Below are 24,660 nucleotides of genomic sequence, written 5' to 3' on the forward strand. Positions count from 1 at the left end.
CTCCTTTATTTCACATGAGTGGTTTATTTGCTGAAGTTAAAGAAAACCCTCTCCTACTCTCTCTAGTGTAGAATGTGGATCCTAAGCAAAGTAAGAGCATGTGGGGCCCTGAAAAAGGACGTGAGATATTCCTAAATTCAAAGACTATTTCTGCTCTTTGTGTTCTTGCTTAATTTTCTAATGCCAGTTTCCACATTTATTGTCTTTCAGAAACTAGCTAGTTAGGAATGATAAAACTTACATTCGTTGTAGAAATTCTTTTAAAGTATTTTGAAATTTTAAAATTTACATTTGATGGGCTCTTTCTAAAATGTCAGTGTTTGGAACCACTGTGACACACATTTAAGACAATTTTTCAATTAGAATATTTAAAATACATGTTTTTGGCTTTCGGGGAAGATGTAGACCGATAAATGTCATTGCTGATTTTTTTTATAAATGGCATAAAATAATTTATGTAATTATAGTAAATGCAAGGTTCATTTGACTTTCTTTAATATGAAAAAATAAAACACAGTCTTTCTTCATAGCTAAAATAAATAGAGCTTTAAATGTCTTCACAATTTTTATTTAAAAAGAATCTGGAATGGTCACCACAACAGAACGGCAGAATTAAAATACCATCATAGCTGTGATTGCTTAATTTTGTAACTTTAATTTGCTGTCATTTTGTAGATTTGCCAGTCTCTCTGGGTATTTGTAGAAAGTCCTGGGATTTAAAAAACAAGACATACGATTTTTCAGAATAATTTTTTTATTAACTCCTTCTAAGTCAAATAGTAAGTGCTAGAAAAATAATTCTGCAGAAGACTTTGTGTTAAAAAATATGTATCATTAAAATTAAATTTTGAAAAACCTATTTTTTCGGCCAAACTACTGTAGCTCTGTTCTGTTCTTGCTATTGGATTAACTTTATCAAATGCTCTTTTCCTTCATTATTTTACTAGTGTATTATCTACTTACACTTTTTGGAACTTTGAATGAGAGGAAGAGTGACTAAGAATTGTGTTGAGTCAGGTGGTCATCAAGCCCAAAGAACACTGCATATTCATTGTTTATTAAATCAGTTTATGTCTGTCTGATCCCCCTAGTGTCTTTATGGTCCGTCTGCTTTATTGCACTAGCCTCCTGACTGGTATCTTTCTGTCAATCCAATCCACTCTTCATACTACAAGCAGAGTGATCATTAAAAATGCAAACGTTACTCATTTCAATTCCCCCAAATAAATTTTTCATGGAAGAATAGGCATGGCTTTTTAGAGAAAATGCACACCTCTTGGCATGCACTAGGCTTTTCATGGTATGAACCCTGTTTACTTTTCCCCCATTTGTTATGCATCTTTTTTGAGTTCTATTCTCCCGTGATACTGAGCTCCATGACATTCTGGACACCTGTCAAGCTTTTTCTTGTCTCTGAACCTTTGCTCACTGCTTCTTCTTCCTAAATTGCCTTTTCCCTTTGTCTCCACCCTCCCTTCCTATGCTGCTTACTGTTGATGCCTCTCATTATTATGCTCAATTTAGACATGATATCCCTTTGCCAGTCTTCCCTTAACCTCCACAGCACTCCATGTATATTGCAATTGCCTATTTATCTATTAAATTCACTCGGGTAAATTCATTAAGAGTAGAGACAGTATTTTAATCATGACTATATCACAAACACATACTACAATATCTAGCAAAGAGTAAGAACTTAGTACATAGATGAATGTATTGTGTTATGGGCAACTTGTCTTTTTTGGGTGCCCATTCTATACACAGAACATGGGAAAGCTATACTTCAATGGCACAAAAGAATCGTTTTCTATCCTAGGAGAGCCATAAATAGCCTGTTCACAGATAACTCCAAATTTATTCACAAACATGGTATCCATAAACGTAACCATCTTTAGGTTGATGTATTTTTTTGTCGTTGTGGAAGAGTCCTTTGTAAGCGCTTCTCTACTATGTATAAATTCTGGGTCAGCATCTTTCTTTGGTAAAATCTAGTGCGTGAAGCAACCTTTTAAAAAGCCCATCAAACAGTGATTTACAGTTTCCTCTTTCATAGAGTCTCTTAGTTACCAATCTATCCAAATTATGAATTCTAGTAAAGGAAATGGAAGCTCTGTAGACTCTGTGACATGGTTCTGGAAAAACAGTCTCCTCCCTTTAATCTCCACAGGGCATTTATTAGCTCTCACATGGGAAATGAAAACTGGTCATTCCCAAAGGAGGATTAGATGTAAATACCACTGCAAAATGAGGATTATATAGGAACATAAAAATATAAAATTTCAATGATTAAAAAGGAATTTGTTGGCTACAAAATATTTTAAAATATGCTGAAATAAATTATGCTCTGTATTTTCTATTTAAAATGATTGTTCTTGACATATACTTTAGAATTTTAACCGAATTAATTTTTAAAATGAAGACTGTAAAGAGTATGAATTGGAATTTTTGAAGAACGTTTCTTGACAGAGGTGAGATCACAGATCTCATCTGGGCTTTGAAGGACAGGTAGGACTTCAGTAAAGAAAGAACAAGGGGAAGGGCCTTTCAGGCTAGTGTAAAGGCAGAATGATGTGGAAGTTGCAGTGGATTTTTAGGAGAAAGCTGAACTTTTGAAAAGGAGCAGGGAATACCATTGAATGAGGAGACAGGGCCAGTTTACTAGATACGTTCTTTCTGTTAGAAAATATTGAAGTGTGACAAATTGTGATTTTTATAAAATAAAAATTCAAACATAGTTTCTTTTCCTATTCTGGCAAAATGTAGCATTTCAGAACTAGTTATATGCAACACGAGATGTGTGGTATTTCCATTTGATCTAGAATATACTTCTACAAAAAATTAGGTAATGCAAAAAACAGATTTTTTCTTATGTAAGAGAGGTCATAACATGAATGACAATTGCCCTAGCAACTTACATCCAGTTGTGTAATAATTCAGATATTTCTATAATGTTCATCACTATTACTGCCATAGTTTGAAATGTTTTTGCAGTATGTATACTCCAACTTGCCAAAAGTTTAAGAAAATAGGCTCACACATAATTAACCGGAGTTTTTTTTCCCCAACTGAACATAATAACTGAAACCACAGAAAACATAGATTTGGAAAGGACCCCACCAGGCTATTTAGTTCATGGTTCAATTTTTTCAAGGGCATACATTTAACCTACTGCAACACAAGTGCTTACTGAGGACTTTTTTTCCCCCTTTTCTTAATCAGTTAATCCATTTTACTAACTTCAGGCAGGATTGTTTAAAACCTTTCCTGATGAAAAAAATTCCATTTAATAAATAAAGCCCTCTGGAGAGAAAGAGATTCTACAGCAAGTTCTTAGTACTGAGAAAGGCTCAGCATTAGAAAGCTCACTGAAAACACATTCTTTATTCTATCTAAGGTTAGCTCCTCCGTGCTTCTGCCATTTACGACCATTTTCTCTAGTGTTGTGTAGTTCACTTACAATAGAATTGTTTTATATTTTCTCTATTCTGCCTTTCTTTAGGTGGGAAGGTGTGGGGATATGTATACAAACCTCTCTCCCCAAGTGATAAAAACAATGATGGAGATAGATATAGTGTGGTGTTTTCAAGTTCTTCTTTTTTACGACCTTAGAAGTTTCATGTCATTTTCACCTGTAAATCACCTTTCCTTAAAAGCAGAAATACCCCTGCCAGCTTCTAGGGGCCCCACGTTCCCTCATGCCTGACCACATCATTGTAAAGCCCGGCTGAGCCTTTTTTTTTCTCTGAGCCATAGTCCAGTCTCTTTCATTTACCCTACAATTTTCTTGTCGTCACTGTTTTATTCTGTCTCCAGATCCCTCAGTGCCATACTATCCGCTAAGTAGGGGCGGGGGGTCTAAAAACAACTTTATGGGAATTAACATGCTTTCCATAATGTAAACTTTATGAACAGTATAGCCACGTTTTAGAACTGTTTGGACGCATCATATCTTAAGGGGAGCGACAGTAGTAATTTCAGCTTGGTTGTGGAGATTTATATAAGGTCTTTGGGTGTCGCAGAATCCCTTAGAACCGTGCCGGGCACAGAGGAAGTGCTCACTTGATATTAGCTACTGTTATTAGCAATTATGAAGATGGTGATGGTGATGATATTGTCTAAATGGGTCAGAGCAGGAGTTGTATTTTATTCATTTTTCACCTTCTGCAGGAAATAGAGTGCTTTATTCTACTTACAGATATGTTCAATACATATATTTATACATATATACGCTAATTATACATTGATTAAGCCAAATAAAATCCTCTACTTAAGAATAATAGGAAGTTACTTAAACATTTAAGTTGTCGTGAAGAATCATTTGAACTGTAGTAATCTTTTAGCTCTTTATTTTGCATACGATTGGCTTGCACATCCCTACCTTCCCTTGGAAGTTAGCGTGGGTTTCTGACTTGCTTTGGCCAATTAAATGAAGTCAGAACTGCCAAATGCCACTTCTGTGGAAAAACTGTCAGAAACCAAGACCAAGAGTGTGATTTGTCACATGTCCCTTTCTGGCCTCAGCAGCCTCAGATGCACTTGCCAAAATGGAGTCCCTGCTCCCCTGGATCCCAGAGTTATTTGCTAAGTGGGGTCCCACTTGAAGACTTGCCTCGGATACGTAACCTGAGCTAGAAATAAACGTCTGTTGTTTGAAGCCACTGAGATTTCTGGGGTTGTTTTTTCATTGCAGCATAACCTGTCCTCTCTTGACTGACAATTGGCAACACGTTTATTTGGGAAGAAAACAATTTTGCTCCTAGACATGACTAAGCAAACTATTTTCTCCACACACAAATAAATTATGTTCAGGTGTCACTCCGCGTAACTGACTGTGCTATGCCAGCTTTCTCTACACTACATGTAGTAGAAATTCTTCCCTTACAAGGAAGAAACGCAGCATCTGTTGTATCTGAACAGGAAAACAGCTCCTGGCTGGCTGTCCACAGTGCTGAATCGGGAATAAAATCTGGCTGGCTGTTTACCTCCTGGATTTGAGCACTTTGGAGGAATGTGAGGAGCTAGACTAACCTATATTATTGTATCTTATAGTCCTTTTTCTGTCATCGAATGCATTAGAGAGTATAGAGTGAAGTGACAACTTGTGACAGATATAATTGTTAAATAATCACTTGGGACTTCCCAGGGCAAACACAGCAACTCCTCTGTCTTACTAACAGCAAGAAAGACTGATGGGTGGGGAAATAACCCTCACTTCCGTCCTTCTACCCTGTAGACTTAGTAATTTTCTGAGAAATTCAACCATATTTCTGGAATTCCTTTTTCCCAGCTTTTGCATGAGTATTGTTTTATAATTGAAGTGCTTTAAAAGATACTACATCCTTAGAAGTGTTTTTTGTTGCATTTTTTTCAGTAAATGATTACAAAGAAATAATTCATGTCCTTTAATGGAAATGAGTAGGAAACTAAGATGAAATATGTAGTTTTAGACAACTGAGAGAGATATATGAAATAATATTATTTTTCATTTGTTTACACCGTCCTCAAGAGTATTGGTTTTGAGTTTACTCTTAATTTTTTACACTAGTTTTACTAGCTTGGTGTTAAGAATGAAAAAAGTTGACATATGAATTGTAGAATACAGAAGACTATTAAATGTAGAAAAATAAAATAATCTTCATTCAAAAGGTTTGTTAATCATATTAATTTGGATTATTTTTAGGCCTGAATTCTTGTTCTCATATTAGAGTAAGTCTGTTTCTCTATGTAGATGGTAAACAGAGCTCCTTGTTAGTTCAATTTTAGATGCAATGAGTAAAGAAAGAGTACTTTCTGAAAACAGTAGTCATTTCATATTGTTTTGTGGCTTACAGTTCTCCATTAAAAATAGCATGATATTGTTAGGTCTATTTTAAGCAGTCATACAGTCTGATTCACAAAGGAGAACTGACAGTTCCTTCCCATGTTTTATTTCTGTACATGTTGGACTGTATTCTGCATGTTGTTTTTATTGATGGGAGGATGGTGTGAAGCGCAGGATGGGTTAACTGGATTCTCTGGGAGACACTATAGCCCACAAGTTTCTATTGGTTTCAGGTTTTAGAATAGCCAGGAAGTTAGGATGCTGCTTCCAATAGAAATACAAATAACTATTTTTAAGTATCTACTGTGTCTTCAATAAGTTAGATGCATCATCTCAAATCCTCCAAATACCTTTATATCATTATTCATATTTTATGAATATGCTAAAGGGCGCTCAATTATTTAAATATTTTGCCCAAGTGAAGCCATGTAGTTAGCAAGTTACAGAACTCGATTCAAATCCAGGGTCTGTCTGTACTTTTTGAATAAAACAAGCTGAATTATGAGCATGGGTTTTGGAAGATTATTTCCACTTAGTTGTATCAGTCTTTTCCAATGGTATGTAGATTAGTTGTCAGTATATTTTTCTACATGAAATACTAGCTTTTATAATTCTTAAGTTTTAAGGATGGAGAGAACTTGTTTGGGATTTACTAAAGAATTTGTTCCCCAGAGTAAGAGTATACCTGTCCCAGAAATAGACGTTTGTGTGTTTTACCTCATCCCTAATGACACTGGACACTCTGTTCTTTAAAAACCCAGGGTTAAAATTAGGCAAGGAAGGCTTAAACTGGACAAACATACAATTATCAAAATATACTCTTAGAATTAGGAAAGCAGTGGAGGTTGGGCAGGTATTTTGTTTTCTTAGTTTTCTCATCAAATTTAAAAAAAGTCAGATGGTGGCCGTGTGACCTTGGGTGTTTTTGCTACCTAAATCTCAGTCCTTCATCTGTAAAATGTACTCACCTCCTCCATAGGATTGCTCTTTGGGTTAATTTGAATATTATATTTAAAGCTTAAATCACAATGCCTGTCATAGTAAGACCTTAAAATTGTATTTACTGAGAACATGAGAACATACAGTTAAAAGGAACTGTATTATTGTGCTTTAGCTCTGAAAAAAATATATATATATATAATTTTTGAAAATATTTTTCATTTATTTTTTTCACAAATTAAGTCGGAGGCTAAAGACAGGACCCAGAGACCAGGTGTGTGGCACCAAGACACCTGTTGAAGAAGGTACTTCTCAGATACCTTGTCTTCCAACCCAGCCCTCTGACATATCCGATTTTTTCTTATCAAGTGCAATCATTTCAACAACAGGGCCACTCAGAACCACTTCATTTATTCAAAAACTCTTCCTCGAGGATCTGTGCTTGACTGCTTCAAGGGTCTCCCTGTGGGTCATGGCTGTTCTGAGGTTACAGAAGGACAGTCTAACTGCCTCCAGGCTAACCCGTTCCAGCTGCCAATTCTTCAAAAAGCCCAGTGCCTCTAAGACCCAGGAGCGCTCATGAAGTCTGGGTGGGTTTGCTCTAGGACTTTTTCCCATGAAACTAAAATAGAGCTCCTTCTTCTTCCTCCTCTTTTTCCCAAGGGCTGAACTGGCCCATTCATACTTCTCTTTGTCTAGGATATAAATTGTATTTTCCTTCTTAGGAAACTGTAGTCCACGAAGCAAATGAAATACACGTGGAAGGCTTAATCCATGTACTTCCAGCTCAGAGTACTGGCCTGAGCTAGACGTATAATAATCCTTCCGCGTAAAAAGTTAAATGATGTTCTGCATAAAAACCAGTAAAGCAGGTTAAGGAGGATAGAGTGTGTCAGGGGTTCTGTTTCTATAGAAAACAGTGATCAAGGGTGTCTCTGATGAGGTGATATTTCAGCAGAGAACTAAAACATCTATGGGAACCTGGGAGGAAGACATTGTGGACAGAGACTGCCAAGGCATTGGAGTGTCCTTTGTCCATTCTGACAGTGAACTGAATGGGGAGAAGGAGTGAGAGATGAAATCAGTGAGGTGGATGGGGAGCTGATCTGTGGGTCTTGTCTGCCATGCTGACGGGTTGGATGTGGGCTGTGTGGATAGGAAACCATTGGAGAGTTTTGAGTTACAGATGACTTGCTCTGACTTTCAGATTGAAGAGATCACTGACTGCTAGATAAGCAGATGATAGACAGTACAGGCAAGGTGTGAAACAGGGAAACCAATCTGGGGGCTGTTGTAATAGTTCAGGTAGGAGGATTTGGTAGCTTGGAGGTGAGTGGTATTGATGGAGGCAGAGAGAAAGATATTATGGATATTAACAGTAGATCTAACAGATTTTGCCGATGGATTCTTACAAAAGTAAGAGGAAGAGAGGAGCGAATAATGATTCCTGGGGTTTTGTTCTGAGCAACTGGAATCGTGGAGTTGCTACGACCTCATGGAGAAGGTTGCTGGAGGAGCAAGTGTGGGCATGCAGAGGAGTTGTGTGGTAGCTGGATGGGGACCTGAGGTCATGGACAGTGATGGTTAAAGGTGGGTGATACACAGTACGCTTGCTGGGTGATGGAATGATCTGGTGAGAGGGAACAACTGATGATGCAAAAGAAGGAATGAAGTGCTTGAACAGGTGAGAGATGGGATGTATTAAGGGAGAGCGGAGGCCGGACTGTGATAGGAACGCAGAGGGACAGCGTGAATGAACAGGAGTCCTGATGCAGGTGCTTAGTAGGGTTGATGGTGGTGGGAGAACTTGGGATTTCTCTTCTTACGACTTCTAGTTTCTCAATATATATACAACAAAGTCCTCCACTGTGAGAGAGGAAGGAGGAAAGAGGTCTGTGTTACTTTGCTGGGGCTGCCATAACAAAATATCGCAGACTAGGTGGCTAAAACAAATGAAATTCTTTTTCTCACATTCCTGGAGACTAGAATTCTAGGATCACGGTGTCAGCAGGTCAGGTTTCTTCTAAAGCTTCACTCCTTGGCTTGTAGATAATCATCTTTGCCCTGTGTCTTTACATGGTCTTCTTTCTGTGTCAGTCTGTGTCCTAACCTCCTCTTCTTTTAAGGACACCAGTCATATTAATTTAGGGCCCATCCTAATTACTTCATTTTAACTTTATTACCTCTTTAAAGACTCTGTCTCCAAATTCACTCATATCCTAAGTTTCTGGAGATTAGAATTGTAACATACAAATTTGGAGGACACAATTTAGCCTATAAAAAAGATGTTTGAAGTTTGAGGTAGGTATATAATTCTCGAGAACGGGCTAGGGACATTTAGGATTGTATGGGCGCATTATCAGTTAATACTGTAAACCTGTTCAGTTAAAATCACATCGTTTGTAATATCCATAAGATTAAAACAATCAAGGAATAATTTAAGTTGAAAGTTTTAATAACTCGATTCATGCCAATGAATTTAATAAATATTTTCTGTACATATACTCTGTGTTTAGCCATATAGAAGGTAAAATAGCAAATAATAGTAACTCTAGATTTCTTCACTATACATACTCATGTTTTGGTATTTTTGTCAAGTGATTTACATTTATTATTTCATGAAATATGCCCACAATGGGTTAAGATTATAAACCTAGAAAAGAGGGAGAGATCGATAGAGTGAGCTCTCTACATTTTCCATCCTGTTACCTTCAGAATAAAATCCATCCTCTGATGGTGTCTAACACAGTCTTATATTTGCTATGAGGAGTCTGTGTGTGTTACTTGTTTTAGGTATTTAATAACTTAATGTATATATTTTTCAAAATTTATAGTTTGTTTTTCAATCAAAATTTAATATTTTCCATAATATCTTGATTTTAAAATTATTTATACCAATAGAGGGAAGTCTCCTTGTCTTTTTAAATAACCTATTGTCCATAATCACTCAATATGTGATATTTAATTTTCTCATGGTAATGTTTAAAATGCAATAGAAAATAAAGAAAACATATAGCACATTACTTAAGTAGGAGACTAACATACATGGTTTCAGCATACTTTCTTATATTACTGGTGGAGCATTTTCTGAACTTCATGGTTATGCTATGTGATCAAATATACAGGAGTGGTTAAAATATTATTCAAACTGCTTTTCTTTAAGAGAGGTAAAATGTATGCATAGGAATAAAAGATATACAGCACAATGTTTAAATTATCTCTCTCAGTACATAGTCATTTGTCAGACATTTCTCTATACTTTCTCAATACTTAGAAATGTGTCAGGTGGCTTTACTTTCACTTCTTGGCAGTTGCCCCTTGAATCCTTAAAGTGAATAAAATTTTAGGCTGCAAGTTGTACCACAGTGTACTTTTCTTTCACTTTGCTCTCTCAAACAATGAGACTTGGGATTTTACCAACTCCAAATGCTTATATATGCTCATAACCATTTGGACTGCATGCCATTTGAAAACCAGATGAATACTATGAATTCTGTAGTAAAATTAAAAACTGTACACGTACATTCAAAACATTGCATCCACATTCAAGCAGTTCATGGATTCCCGTAAGACAGCCTATGAATATCCATGCACTTCAGATTATGGTGCTACTAGACCAACAGTAATAGCCTGCTTACACCAATTAGGGCTTCTCTTGATGGAATATAACATATAACAGGAGCAGGGTGAGTATTTAGGATAAACTAAAACATGACAAAAGCAAAACACAAAGTTATACATGTACTGTGATTACAATAATATAAAATAGAACTGCTCTGGACAAAAATTTTAAAACTTCATATGAAACAAAGGTCAGTTTTGTAAAGGTCGTAGGATTTGAAGTAGTTTTTTTCATCTTTTTAAAAATTCCTTTGAAAGCTAAATTGTTTTATATTAAACATAATATTGTAACATAAGAAACCCAGGAAAGAGAAAACTTACCATCTAGACAAATGCTAAATCCCTTACATGCTCATTGTACATCATTCTTGCTCTCGTCCTATTTCTTCTCTTGATTGAAGCTGTCATATTCTGTAAAACAAAATTCAGTCTGGTTATACTACCTCTCCAATTAAAACTCCTCAGTGGCTTCTGACTGTGGTCGCCAAGTCTCCTTTTCACAAGATGACCTGTGCCCATTTCCCCACCGTATTTCTGCCGTGACTTCAGGAGACTTTCCCAGAAAAGCCTACTCCCCCTTGCCTCTCACCTCTACACGTGACTTTGCACATTCATCCTCCGGTCCTCCTGCTCTTCTCTCCTCTCCTAAATCTTACTCATCCTTTAGATTTCAGCTCTAACTTTACGGCTTCAGGAAAGGTCCCAGTGATCCTCCAGCTTGAGAACAGTAAGTACTGCGTTATTCACACACTCAACGTTCTGATTTTTATTTCACAGATTTTTTTGTGTGAAATGAATGGCTAATAAACCCAGAAGCCAGTTCATATTTTTATAAAATATTAAAAATATTAGAGTTTTTTTAAAATGTAGATAATACTGAGAGTGAAGCGCTGCCATTGTCTGACTAATTTAATCAGCACAGGCAGCCCGCTTCTTTCAGCTTAACATGTGAAAGGCAAGGCTTCTCCAAGACAGTAAGGTAATGAAATTCCGAAGGGAGAAAATGAGCTCAAAGGAGTGGAGAGGATATTTTATAACACTTATGTAGCTTATTTCTCTTGAGATCTAGGCTAATAACGTGACCCCCCAAACAGCCAGCAGTTTTCGTACAGAGAAAAAGAAAGTCAATTAGGTTAAGAAACATTTGAGTTAAACACATCATTTGTTGTCATGTGGACCCAACAACTAACTGATTGAATCTGTACATTTTTCAAGTTCTGTAAGTGCTGCCTTAAGTCATTTCACACTGGGAGGTTCGAGAGGAAAGACCACTTAGCTCAGTGAGAGCTAATCTCACCATCATCTCTCTGGTTGGAATAGCACGTCTGAGTGCTCATTTAGAGGTTCCAGCTTCCCGAACTATTTCCAATTGGACCAACCAGAAGCTGTTGGTACAGTGTGACATAGCATCATTCCTCTGGACTTAACATTTAAGAAATGGGGGCGAGGAGCAGGTTATAGCTCAGTGGGAGAGCGCGTGCTTGCATGCATGAGGTCCTGGGTTCAATCCCCAGTATCTCTATTAAAATAAATTAATTAATAAACCTAATTACCTACCCACCTGACCCCGCCAAAAAAAAAAAAGTAATGTATATCACATCCTGCATTACACTTCAAATAGCCTGAATACAATACAGAAATTGTGAAATTCTACTATTAGCTTTAGCTTCAAATATTTCTTGGAAGTTTTACTTTAGTAGATCTTATTCTGTTATCTAATATCGGTCACAATCAAATATGCAAATGGGAAGATGTATATATTTATTTAAAACAATAATATCTAATCTGACATTGATAATCTCTTGTGATTACCCAGAAAATGGTTGAGCTGCTAAAATACTAACGCTAACAAATCATCAATTCAGTCAGTGGCTTTTTGTAGATCACCCTGACAGGAGGAACCATTAAACATTCTGTTCTCTTCATTTTGTAAATCAAGACTTTCAAAGGTGTTGCAGGTTGAGATGAGTCCAAGGCAGTGATCTGAAGTTTCCATTTTCTTACCAGGTAGAGTTACCTGAAGCTGCTGGTTCTTAACTGGATATATCTAATGATTGCTGTTCACCAAAGGGCAATTAGGATCTGGGTCTCAAAGTGTTTCAGAGCATATTTGAAATGTCAACACTTTTATTATTTGTTTCAGTTGTCCTTAATTTTAAAATGTTTTCTTTTTACATATTTAAGAGTTTGTATAATGAAAGACTTCTATGCGTATCTAAATAGTAAGAAAAAAAATCACTTAGGTTTAAAACTCCAAAATTGCCTTACTTCTACTTGGATTCCATCTAAAAGTCCTAACAGCCAGGTACTTTTTCACAAATTGTAGGCAGCCTGATCCAGATTCTACTCATAGGACTTAACTGGAGCAAAATATCTGAAGAGAGATTTGCCTTCCTTCCTATACATTTATTGCTTATTAAGCAAATTTTGCTTCACCTTCAAGGGCAAGGGATGAAATTCTTCTGTTCTCCTTTAACCTATTTGTTTTGCAAATGCACAAGTACACTCTGTTCTAACAGTTAAAGAAGCAGCGCTGTATCAGAAGTTAGAATAGATTCGCTTTCCAGAAATGTGATTATATTCAGGTTCCTTAGGTGAACCATGCAGTTAGGGATACAAATCTTCCCTCTTCGATACCTGAAGAAATTTCTAACAATGGATGATTTGGTGAGATAATACCTATTAACTTCCTATTTAGTTTCTTAGCCCCTAAATTTTCTTACAGCTTTTAAAAAACACATATGCAAGAGGAGGAGCCAAATCCAAAGGAAAAAAAAATGCAAGTGTTTATATAAATACTTGCTATAAGCAGTGTTGTGTTGTAGTAGACAGCTCCAAAGATTAAATGGCTAGGTTTTTAGACAATATTTTAGATGAATGCAAAGTTCTACAGCAAACAAAAAAAATAATGTGGCTTAAAGGGTTAAAATACATTTACTTTTGTGAGAAAATCATTGAACTTTTGGTCTTTTTCTTTACACTTTAAAATAAAACTGTACCCATCTCAGTGCTGGTGTTAGAATTAATTTGTTAAACAACTAAACTTAAACTAACACAAGGGGCAGAGTGTCCTCTGATGTTCTCAATAAAACGTCTAGAGCAGCATCTAGTTTTATTCTGGAAAGATGTGCCATTTTTTCTGAGTAGTTATAAATTGTTTAAAAATTATTAGATTTTATGTCATAAGAATATGAAACTTTCTCTTCTTACTTCCTCTACCTGGTAGTAACTTGAAAATGTTCCTGTTCACAGTATAAAGCAAAAAAGGATCTGTCACAAAGTTTTTCTGCTTTTTCACTCTTTTTTTCTCTTATGTTTCACTTGCCTTGTACAGCCAGCAAGAACTGAAAATAACCCCAAACTCAGAATAACATATAAACTTCAGGGACTTTGAGGGAAATGAGAGCTAATGATGTACACATTCATGCTATGCTTCTAAATGCTTTATTATCCCCAGAAGTAGGGAACTTTGTCCATTGGGTTAGTGTATTTCATGGAGAACTATAGCGTTGGGTTGGAAGCTTATTCAAGAGATATTATACAACTGAACTATTTTTTTTGAACAAGTACCTATGAAGAAAACTATGAAATGACGCACTTTTGGTGGGCTAAATGTCAATGTCATTTAACAAATATTTATTGAGGACCTGCTGTATGCAACTTATGTTACTCAAATGAGTCAAGTGTACTTTTATCCATTAAGAGAACTATAATATAAAGGGAATAATAAGATGTGGACAAAACGTACCACAGGGACATTAGAAACCAAAGGTGGGGAGAGTCGTAAAAGGAAAAAATGAAACTAATATTTCAGAGTGCTCACATAGAGTCTTCTTTGATTCTAGTGTTTTAGTTGGCTCCTGGATTTACGCATCTCCCAAAAAAGATATTATTAGTGGTGGCATATTTCAAATTATGTTATGAGATTAGACTCTATTAAACTTAAGCTCTCATCTAGGGGAAAATAGTGTTCTAAGTGTCAGACGCTTTAGGCCCCTAAAGGTGAGACAAGGGTATTTTGGGGATGAGTGGAGCCGTGGAGAAGGGCACACTCATTTAAAATTTTTTGAACACCTACTACATGAAAATAACTTTTAGATACAGCGTCAAGTAAGGTTTTAGGAAGGCAGTGGTTGTTCATAGGTGGGTGGTGACTTTGTGATATGTGACCACCTCAAAGCTACACAGAATATGAGCTTGTTTTTTCATATTTTTTACTTTATCCCATTGGTATTAACGACTTTATTGTGTCTCCCCATGATTAGGCAGGGATAGAAACAAAAAGTACATTCATTCCTCCTACCTTGAAACAGAATTAGAGACAAAATTCCCATCCACTCCATTCCCAGCATCACCCAGAGCATATGGGAGTCCTCTCCACTATTCAGAGTTAATAAAAATATTTTCTTCCCTCCTCCTCCTTTCCTCAGCCCTACTCCTCTTCCTCCTCACAGTAGTGCTAGTAATACTACTAATACACAAGTAAGCATAGCTGTCGTTTATTGAACTCTCACCATATGTCAAGAATTTTTCTAAAACAGTAATTACACTATCATTTATCCTCACACCTCTGCTTCAAGGTGTGTTTTATGTCAGGTTTTTTTTTTTTCCAAGTCAAAGAAAATAACTTGTACTAAACAAACAGAGCAGATTTATTAGAAGAGATGGTTCATGAACCAAAGCACCACAATGTAACCAAAATTCAAGAAAGGAAAAGAAATCAGGACCTGACAATGTTAGCAAGTCAGGAGGGAGGCTCTCTCTTTGGCTTGGTTTTCTCCTCTTCTAAGTGCACGTGACAAGAGAAAGGCGGTCACTCCGCAGCTTCCGCAGACTGGCCACCATTAGAGGCTGTCTCTCAAGCCCAAGTGCAAACTGTCAGGAAAGGAAATCCGACTAACGAGAGGCTGGGTCAGGTATCCAAGGCTGATCCAGAGAACTTTAGCTGGAGAGCCAAGCACACTGAGAATATACACAGGGGAAGAGTGCTCAGAAAGGGGTCTTGTGTGCATTTTGCAGTGTAAGGATGGGTCAAAGAGGGTGAAGTATTGAACCCACATTCATGCAGTAAATAAATGGCAAAATGGGACTTCAAAACACAAATTTTGTTTGAGTTCAAGCCCAAGTGGCATTTATTGAATTGCATTGACTTTTGTATTAGTTTCTTATTGTTACTGTGACAAATGATTATAAACTTAGTGTCTTTAAACAACACAAATTTATTATCTTACAGTTCTGGAGGCCAGGGGTCTTCATTGAGTCAGAAGGGCTACATTCCTTCTCCAGGCCCTAGGAAGAGTCCATTTTCTTGCCTTTTATAGCTTCTAGAGGCCACCTACATTCCTTGCCCTGTGGCCTCTTGAATCATTCCAACCTCTGCTTTCATCACCACATCTCTTTTTCTCACTCTGATCCTCCTGCTTCCTTGTCTAAGGACCCTTGCAATTGCATTGGATCCACCTGGATAATCCAGGATTATCTCCCATCTCAAAAGCTTTAACTTCCTATAACCCTGAAGTCCCTTTTGCCGCATAAGGTAACATTGTCACGAATTACAGGGATTAGGGTGTGAGCATCTTTGGAAGGCAGTCATTCAGCCTACTACAGCTCTCTAAGCCTACTACAGCTCTCTAGAGTCTGGTTCATTCCTATTTAGAACTGCCGTTGGAACTATTTCTGGTTATCCCTATTTCTCTAAGAGTATGACTCCGCTTAATTAAAATAGAAAAGAAAAGAAAAGAATACTATTTTTCTTTGTTTCACCTTCATATTGCTTGAGATTCTGCCACAGTTCTGATAATGAATATTTCTCGGTCTTGTTAATTCCTAGACTAATGTAATTTCTGATGTAATCTCTATTTCCTGAGAAGCACTTTGAAGAAAAGTTTTAATTTTGACAGACGTGGGAGCAAAGGGAACTTCTGATGGAAGCATGAGAGAGGGAAAGTGAATTGGGAGCCATATTCTGAAAGCCTTCAAATTAATCAGTAGTGTACTTATGCAATATGATGCAAAAAAAGGATTATTATCTCAAAGTAAAGTTTCTACAAATACATTACTTTTAATATGTGTTTATTGTGTGGGAAAATATCCATTTTTTAAAAGCTTACTATTCTATACATACCCTGACCTTTAAAATTCCAAGAAGGTCTTTCAGAAACAATTGTACTATTTATTATTTAGAAACATACACACGTGCGTGCGCGCACACACACAGCCACCAACACGTTAGCAGGAACTCGTGCAATGCTGGCTGTAAAACAGGATTGGAACCCTGTCGACATACACCTTTGAACAAGGGTTTGTTTATTCTGCTTGTCTCATTATGTAGTTCTAATCATTTTTTAATAAATGAAAGGCTTTCTGAGCATCTGAACATGGAAATTGTTCTGTACATGAACTGTTAGGTAGTAAGTACCCAACGGGCCATATATACACTCACTTCTATTGTACATCTTGGGTGGAACTATTCATATTTATGTAACAAAAATCAACTTACTTTTACAGTCATTAAAGAACAACTGTGAAAGTATTTAAAAGCTATAAATCAACGTTGGAGCAAAAGTGGTTGCTTTAAATTTAAGCTCACAGTATAAATGAACTATTTTGGCACTCATTAGATTAAAATGATTAAATTGCTTCTCTCTTGCGTCTCATAGTCACATAGGAAGTTTTGTACTTTTCCTTAACCACAAAATACTTTACCCTCTAGAAGGAAAAAAATCATAATCCCATAGCTTTTTAATGAAAGGGACATTGTATTATGAGTAACTCAATGTTTCCTCTAGATTTACTATTTTAGAAAGGGCTAGAAGTGGAAAATATTAGACGCTAGCGACTTACAATGACATCATTCTATATTTAATTAAAATGTGTCTTAATACTTCACTCAGGCTTTTAGAACCATAGAGCTTTATCTAATTTTATTTTTTGCTCTTAAAAACTGGAGTTCTTAGAATTTCCATATTTGACATTATTCTCTGAAGTATGATAAAAAATGAATCCAAATATTTAAGCAAATTTATCTCAGAACTGTTTTGCCTACAAAAATGTTCCTGGTGACTGTGTTATAAAGAAAAACTTTCATAATATTTACTGCTCATTCATTTATCTAACTCATGTTTATTAAGTGCCACATAGAGATACAGTCTTATAGAAACATGAAGCCTTAAAGAGAGAAAACTGCACAACATACAGATTTTGTTCTAAGTGTTAAGTGTGTGGCATTTCATGGGATAAATGCTAGTAAGTGTAGGGATGCTATTGAAGGAAGGAGGGCTGTCACGACAGGTTTCCTGGAGGTAAATTTTGTTGTCCGTAAGCCTTAGGAGCCTTGTTGATTCTGAGGATTTGGTTTCTTTAAGAGCAGGTTGGAATTCTCCCAGCTTAAGCTCTGCAAATGCCCAGAGCAGCAAACTGCAGGCATTATTAATGCAGCATATTTCCAAAGGGAGGACTCCAGTCTGTGTAATAGCATCAACGCACCATTGATTTTTATATGTAGACACTGACTTAGTTATCTATATGGCAAGCCAAGCGGAGGTGAATAAAACCCAAGATCACTTTATAAAATCCACTAGTATTCAATACTTTGGTTATTTCAGTGCTTTCCCTCACTAACTCATTTACTGAAGTTGACCAACAGAATAAAATGGCATAATTTATCATGATGTCATTCTTAGAGTCTTTTAAAGGATCTCCAGAACAATTACATTTTGATATTTTGAAAACTTGAAGTATACAGAAAGGTATTGGAGAAATGCTAGATCCAGGATCTCACTGCATTTAAGTTTGTTTTGGCACAGTCCTTGTGCCATCTGGACGGTCCACCCTACACCTGCCAGTACAGGTGGATTTAGCTCACCTCTGCTCTAGCATTCTCGGTTTCATGGGAGCCAACTACTGTAATTCTCCATATTTGAGAGAGAATATAGCACATCCTTTTGGAAACCATAATTGATATATTTATATGACGCTTTATAATAACCAGTGCAGAGATAGTTGCAATATCTTTCAAATATTTCTTTCTCTCAATTTCCAGAAATAACACCACCGGAAGAAGCTGGCCATTCTGTTAATTTGAATTATTTCTAATTCCTTATCTCTTATATCTATCCTTTTGTACCTGTATGTATATTTTTCCCATTAGGATAATTAAGTTTTTCTTTATATCAAAGTGTTAAATATTAGTTTTATAAGAACAGCAAGGGATAGTGGTGAGGTATTTGAATTGAGTTTGATGTTAGATGTCAATAGCTTGACACTATACTCTCTGCAGAGTGAATTTTCCATAAATTCATATTACGTTGCCACAACAATAACCAAGAAAAGTATAGTTGTGCTGTGTTGTCTTATGTATGTTTAACCTACGTTTGGACAAAGTTGAATATAGTCCATGAAAATGCAGCATCAGTTACTGATTGGAAATGGGCAAGAGACTTAGAAAGCTTGCTAAACTAAAACAATGTGTATGAATGTCTTCATAGGACGCTTTCTAATAGGTAGAACAGTCCACGGAACCCACAACTGAGTGAAAACTGGTAATAAAAGAACTTGTGTTGAGCAAAACACAGTTAAGATAATAAACTGAGTGCATATAAAAAACTGAGTGCTAAGACAATGTAGAATATTCTTACCAGAGAGTCCATAGAGACGGAGGATTACAGAGTGAATATCACTGAAGGTTCTTCTTGGCACTAACACATTTCTCTTAACAAAAATAACTACCATAAAGTAGTGTCAAGTTTTTTGACGTGAGGCCTGAGTCCTCCAATGACCAGAGACTTTCATGATCAAGGCTTTGGCTGGGCTTAGAGCATGATTTCAGGTGTTTTATTTTGGTTCTTGCCTAGTCTGGCACACTGGCATAAGGCTTTGTAAATCACAGTGTTGTGTCAGAAGAGATACTTACGCAGATGTGTCCCTTGCCAGGACTGTAAAGTATATGGGTGCCATCCATAAAGAAGATGGTTGTGCTGATGGTTCTACCAGCTGAGTAGTAGTGTTTTCCTCGAAGTGTCAGGCAATCGTCTGTCCAGTTGGTGTAGATTAATCAACTCATAGATTTATTGAGAATAGTGTGGCTGTGGTGTTGAGGGCTAAATGGGCAAGCTGGGATTGGGGTTAACCACCGACAGAACTGTCAGGGAAGGACGTCTCTAAAGTCCTGCCTTAGGAAGTTATTGTTTTCAATTAGATCATTTGTCCCCACTGATACAGTTTCTCTGTGCCTAGGAAAATTTTAGGGAGCAGTCAAAAGATTCACATAAGTTCATATAAATATAGGAAGGCCCAAGATCCAAGATGCCATTGTGAGATCAGAGGGCATAGGGAGGGCATAGGAAAAAGACTGGAACACCATAAGAAGAGGTCCCATGTTGGGTCGGATCATGAATGAGAATGGGAGTCTGGGCACCTAGAGGCTGGTGAACAACATCTCCTGCTCAGGGACTGGAAAAGCAAGTGAAGGAAGCAGGCTGGAAAGTAAAGATTAACTCTATTTTCATGAATTTTTTAGATAGGTAAATAGATATAGAAGTAAATTATTCTATGTTTAGTTATGTACTTATTTTATAATCTACAACAGTGTGTATGAATGTGTTAATATACATACGTATATCTCCCATCTTCATCCACTGAAAGAACCTAGAAACAATGACACTCAGCAGCAACGATCATTTCCAGTATAGAGCATTCTCCATTAAAAGGAGCCAGAGTTCTTTGGAGAAGTGGTTGGACTGGAGCACAGAAAATCCAAGATTAGCCTGGAGCATGAATGCACTATAAAAAATGAAAAAAAAGAAAGAAAGAAAGAGAAGAGAAGAGAAGAGAAGAGAAGAGAAGAGAAGAGAAGAGAAGAGAAGAGGAAACGAGGGAGGGGGAGGGATGGCGAGAGAGACAGATGGAGAGAGAGAGAGAGGAAGGAAGGAAGGAAAGAAAGAAGGAAGGAAGGGTGAGAGAGAAAGGGGAAAAAAAGGAAGGAAAGGTGTCAAAAGGGTACAGGAACCAACCTGGAGGAGCTCACTATGGCCAAGGCTGGGACAATTTGAGCAACAGATTAATTATAACAGTACTGGATTATAACCAAGAGAGTAAAATACTTACCTGTGAGTTCACACTAACATAAATCGATAACTAAATAAAAATTGAATGGGAGAAGGGGCAACTCTTTCTTATAGAAGAATTCCAATTAAAAGTGTGTAGAAGAATTCCAATTAAAAGTATAGAAGAAATGAGGGAAGCAGAAAATCACCATTAGAACACCATAGTAATCATGGCTGCAGGTAGGGCCAATAATGGATGCTAAAATTAGTGGACAAAAGCTTAAGGAGAAACAAGATATTTGCATACTCACAAACTATCCCTTCCACAAATCTAACAATTACAAAAAATATATATATAGTAACTTTACAGTGGAGAAACCTGACAGATGTCACCTAAACCAAATGATCAGGGTTAACATCACCAGACTTACCAGATCATGACCTTCTGTTGTGCTGCACTGAGATGTGATGCTTCTGTGTGGGGTTCTTCCTAACAATGCATAACCTTAATCTGATTTTGAGAAAATACCAGACAAAACCAAATTGAGTGATGTTGTACAAAATAACTGACTAGTACACATTAAGTGTGTCAAGGTCATGAAAGACAAGGGAAAAATGAACCTATGCAGCAGAATAGAAGAGACCTAAGAAGACAGAACAAGTAAATGCAATCTGAGATCCTGGATTGGATGCTGAGGCAGAATATTGACATTAGTGGAAAAGATTGATAAAATCTGAATAAATTCTGTAGTTAATAGCATTGTCCCAATGGTAATTTCTTAGTTTTGATCATTGTATCACAGTCAGATACTGCACTAGGGAAAATCAGGTTTTTGCAACTGTTTTTGCAACTCTTCTGTAAATCCAAAATTAACTCAAAATCAAGTAAAAAGAGATATAAGACTCTTCAGGAAAATAGGAATCATTTTATATGTCATGGAAATGAGAAAAACTGCTGTTGAAGCACATTGCTATTAGGATACTTTTGGTTGCAAGCAAGAGAAACCAACCTAATTGTCTTAAATCATTGCTTATTTAACTGAAGAAATCTTTCAAGTAGGGGGCACACAATCAAAATTGTGTTCCATCAAGACTGTGACATCTTTTACCTTGGATGCCCTTTAGTTTTGCTTTGCTTCCCACGCCACTCTCTCCTCACCCCGTCCGTGAGATAGTCTCAGGAGTTGTAGGATTATGAGAGGTCTGCCAGTTGAAGTGACTGTCTTTAAAAGAGCAGGGGACTGTCTTTCCAAGATGATCCCAGGAAACTTCATCCCCCAAAGATCTAACTGTAATAAATTGGGTTGGATGCTCATTTGTAAGCCAATTGAAAGTGCAAAGGGAATCATTTAGACTGTTGGTCATAGGCCTGGTTTCTAAAAGCAATCGCTGGCCAGGGGTTTCAACTACGATGCCCACCCTGGAGCTGAGGATGGGACGCTGAGCTGTGTGGAGCTGTCTTAAGTAGATGGACTAAAATCAGGTTCTTAGGAAAAGGAAGTGATTGGGAAGGACTGAAACAGTCCAATGTAACATTTTTTCAAACTAAAAATTGTATGCATGATCTGATACTAATAAATAAATATTCTAATATGGAGACAAAAGAAAGAACATCTGAAATTCACACCCTTGTAGAAAAATTGGGAAGGTTTGCACTCATCCTCTCTACAGCAGTGTTATAATTATTTCAGCAATCTGTTGAGACCCAGTAGGTTAACTTATTAGTCCTTTAAATTCCATCACTGATTAGTCTGATCCGTTTCCACTTGTTTCAATCAGCATCCTTGGAAATGGTTCCTTTGTTTACATACATTTGGCACATTTCCCATCCCTAATTTGATCACCTGTACCTGGAAAAACTGATCATTTCATTTGAAGATTCAGGTGCCCTCATTAAGGGACAAAGCATCGTATAAGCTTCCTGCTGGCTGAACAAATTTAAATGGTTCTCACGTAAGCGCCTCACCTCATATACACAATGTTACATGGAAAGCAAAACAAAAGAGTGCCTTTTGACAGACAGGGTAAAAATATTCCATGCTCTCTAGGGAGAAACAATTTTTAATTGGAATAAGCTGGCAGACTTCTCTGTATTGGCACCAATCACTTTATGGAAAAATCTCAGCCGCTAATGGCAGTAGTGAATGTATTGTATAGACAGGACACAACTCGCTTGTGTACCTCCAAACACAGACATAACAAATGTGAAATAAAATATCTTTCACTTACATTTTTGCATTCAAATGTAGTTTTAAAAATCATTATCTACAAGTAATTGAAGTATAGTTTTGCATATGCCATCAATGGAAACTAACTTCCTGTTTTGCACTACATGTTTTGTTATATATTGCTATAGTGCATTTAAAAAGATTTGAAAATATACGGATAAATCGCTCTTGTGCTGAGGATCAATTAGATCCACATCTGTAGACCTGAAATCTTCGTCAATAGACCCAAGTGTCTTACTGCTTTCGGGCTTTCTCAACGTGGATACACCTCGATGGCTCAAACTCAGTATGTTCAAAACGGAATTCATTGTAATACAGCCCGAGCCTGTTCTTGTCCCCGCAGCTCTGCTTTCACTATCCTGGTAGTGACCTCAGTCTGTGACTCCCACTGTCATCTCTAACTCCTCCTAGCTGCTTTTCAGCCTCCCCATTGCAGCTACTAAGTGCTCTTGATTTTATATCTAAGTGTTCTTTTCATCTGTGCTTTCCTTTCCATTCCCACAATGACCATCTTGTTACAAAAGACTACATATTTTCTATCTGGTCCAAAATTCTCTCCCTGTCCTGGCAGCCCCCTCCCCCAACACACACACACACACACACACACACACACACACACACACACACACACACTCACACACACTCACAACTTTCAGAGATAACTGCTACTTCACAGATTTGATTTTATGATCTTGTCAGTTCCTGCTTCAAAATATTTGATGGCTAGCTAGTAACAAAAATTTAATACAAAGCTCTCCATAATCTGGCCAATAACTACCTTAGCAGTCTACTTATGTGAATACATTTTAGGTATCAGCTTAATTGACTATATCCATGTCCTCCTCTTTAAAAACCCTTGCTTCTCTCATCCTCCAAGACCCTGTTCTTTACTCTTTCTCTTCTCTCCCTGTCTTAGTTAAGGCTGCTCTATTCAAAGTGCCATAGACAAGGTGGCTTATAAACAGCAGCACAACTATTTTCAACAGTTCTGGAGGCTGGAAGTCCAAGATCAGGGTGCTAGCATGGTGGGGTTCTGGTGAGTTCCTCTTCATTGTTACAGACTGCCAAATTCTCTTGTATCCTCACGTAGCTTCAAAAGGGCAAGAGAGTTCTCTGGGGTCTGTATTGTAAAGGCGCTAATACCATTCAAGAGGGCTCCACCCTCATGACCTAACTACCTCCCAAAGGCCCACCTCCTAATACCACTACATTGGGCGTTAGGGTTTTGACATTCGAATTTAGAAGGGACACACACATTCAGTCCATTGCACTCCCGAATCAGGCATTTTTTTTTTTTGGCTGTTTCATACACTTCCTTTATTTTAGCTAGCACCTCTATGGCAATTATTTCCCAGTTTAGTACCTTCAGCTGAGATACTTCCCTGAATCCCAAACTTACATATCAACTGTCTACTACTTAATATAGGGTCCTGGACACCAAACTGAATCTAGCACTTCCCTGTCCCCATTCCCCATGTCTGTCTGTGTTCAATCATCAATTATTGATCATTCCACTTAAGTATCACAGTGATAGAACAGTTACAAGCCTTTTCACTTAATATGGATAATGGCCATCAGTCAGGGTGAGACAGGAAAAAATAATGTAAATTTGGATCTGTTATTTTTAAATGATATGAACCAGAGAAAATGCTAAAAATATAGAATAGACTCAATAGTACTTTAAAACCTACAAATAATTAATGCTTTGTAAATAGCAAGCAAATTATTACCCCCCCAAAATACCCATTAGCCTAACCCTAACTATATATTCATTCATTTTAATCTAGCTTCTATCCACATTTAGCACAAAGCATAAATTTGATATTGTATAGTAATCCTCATTTAGAGCAGCTCCATAATTTAAAGTCCTAATTTCATCCCTTTACATATAAATGATATTGTAACAATAAAAGTGTTACCGTATATAGTATTACTGAAGTTTATGGCGAAGTCAGTTTTCATCACTGTCTCTATAAAGTCTTGTTAAAAATATGCATTAACATATTAA

General features: G+C 37.0%; 2 protein-coding genes across 3 annotated transcripts in view; one reads left to right on the forward strand and one right to left on the reverse strand.

Moving 5' to 3' along the window:
* SEMA3E (semaphorin 3E) overlaps window positions 1–24,660 on the forward strand; it is a 308,842-nt gene that overhangs the window by 97,830 nt on the left and 186,352 nt on the right. The window lies entirely within an intron of this gene.
* Window positions 7,175–22,960, reverse strand: LOC140697496 (histone H2A.N-like). The gene is made up of 2 exons (XM_072965338.1): window positions 22,808–22,960; window positions 7,175–7,582 (listed from the first exon to the last, which is right to left on the reverse strand). Exons 1-2 carry the CDS (start codon window positions 22,958–22,960, stop codon window positions 7,175–7,177), a joined length of 561 nt encoding a protein of 186 aa, XP_072821439.1.

This window comes from Vicugna pacos, chromosome 7 (assembly GCF_048564905.1).
Source record: "Vicugna pacos chromosome 7, VicPac4, whole genome shotgun sequence".
Lineage (NCBI taxonomy): Eukaryota > Metazoa > Chordata > Mammalia > Artiodactyla > Camelidae > Vicugna > Vicugna pacos.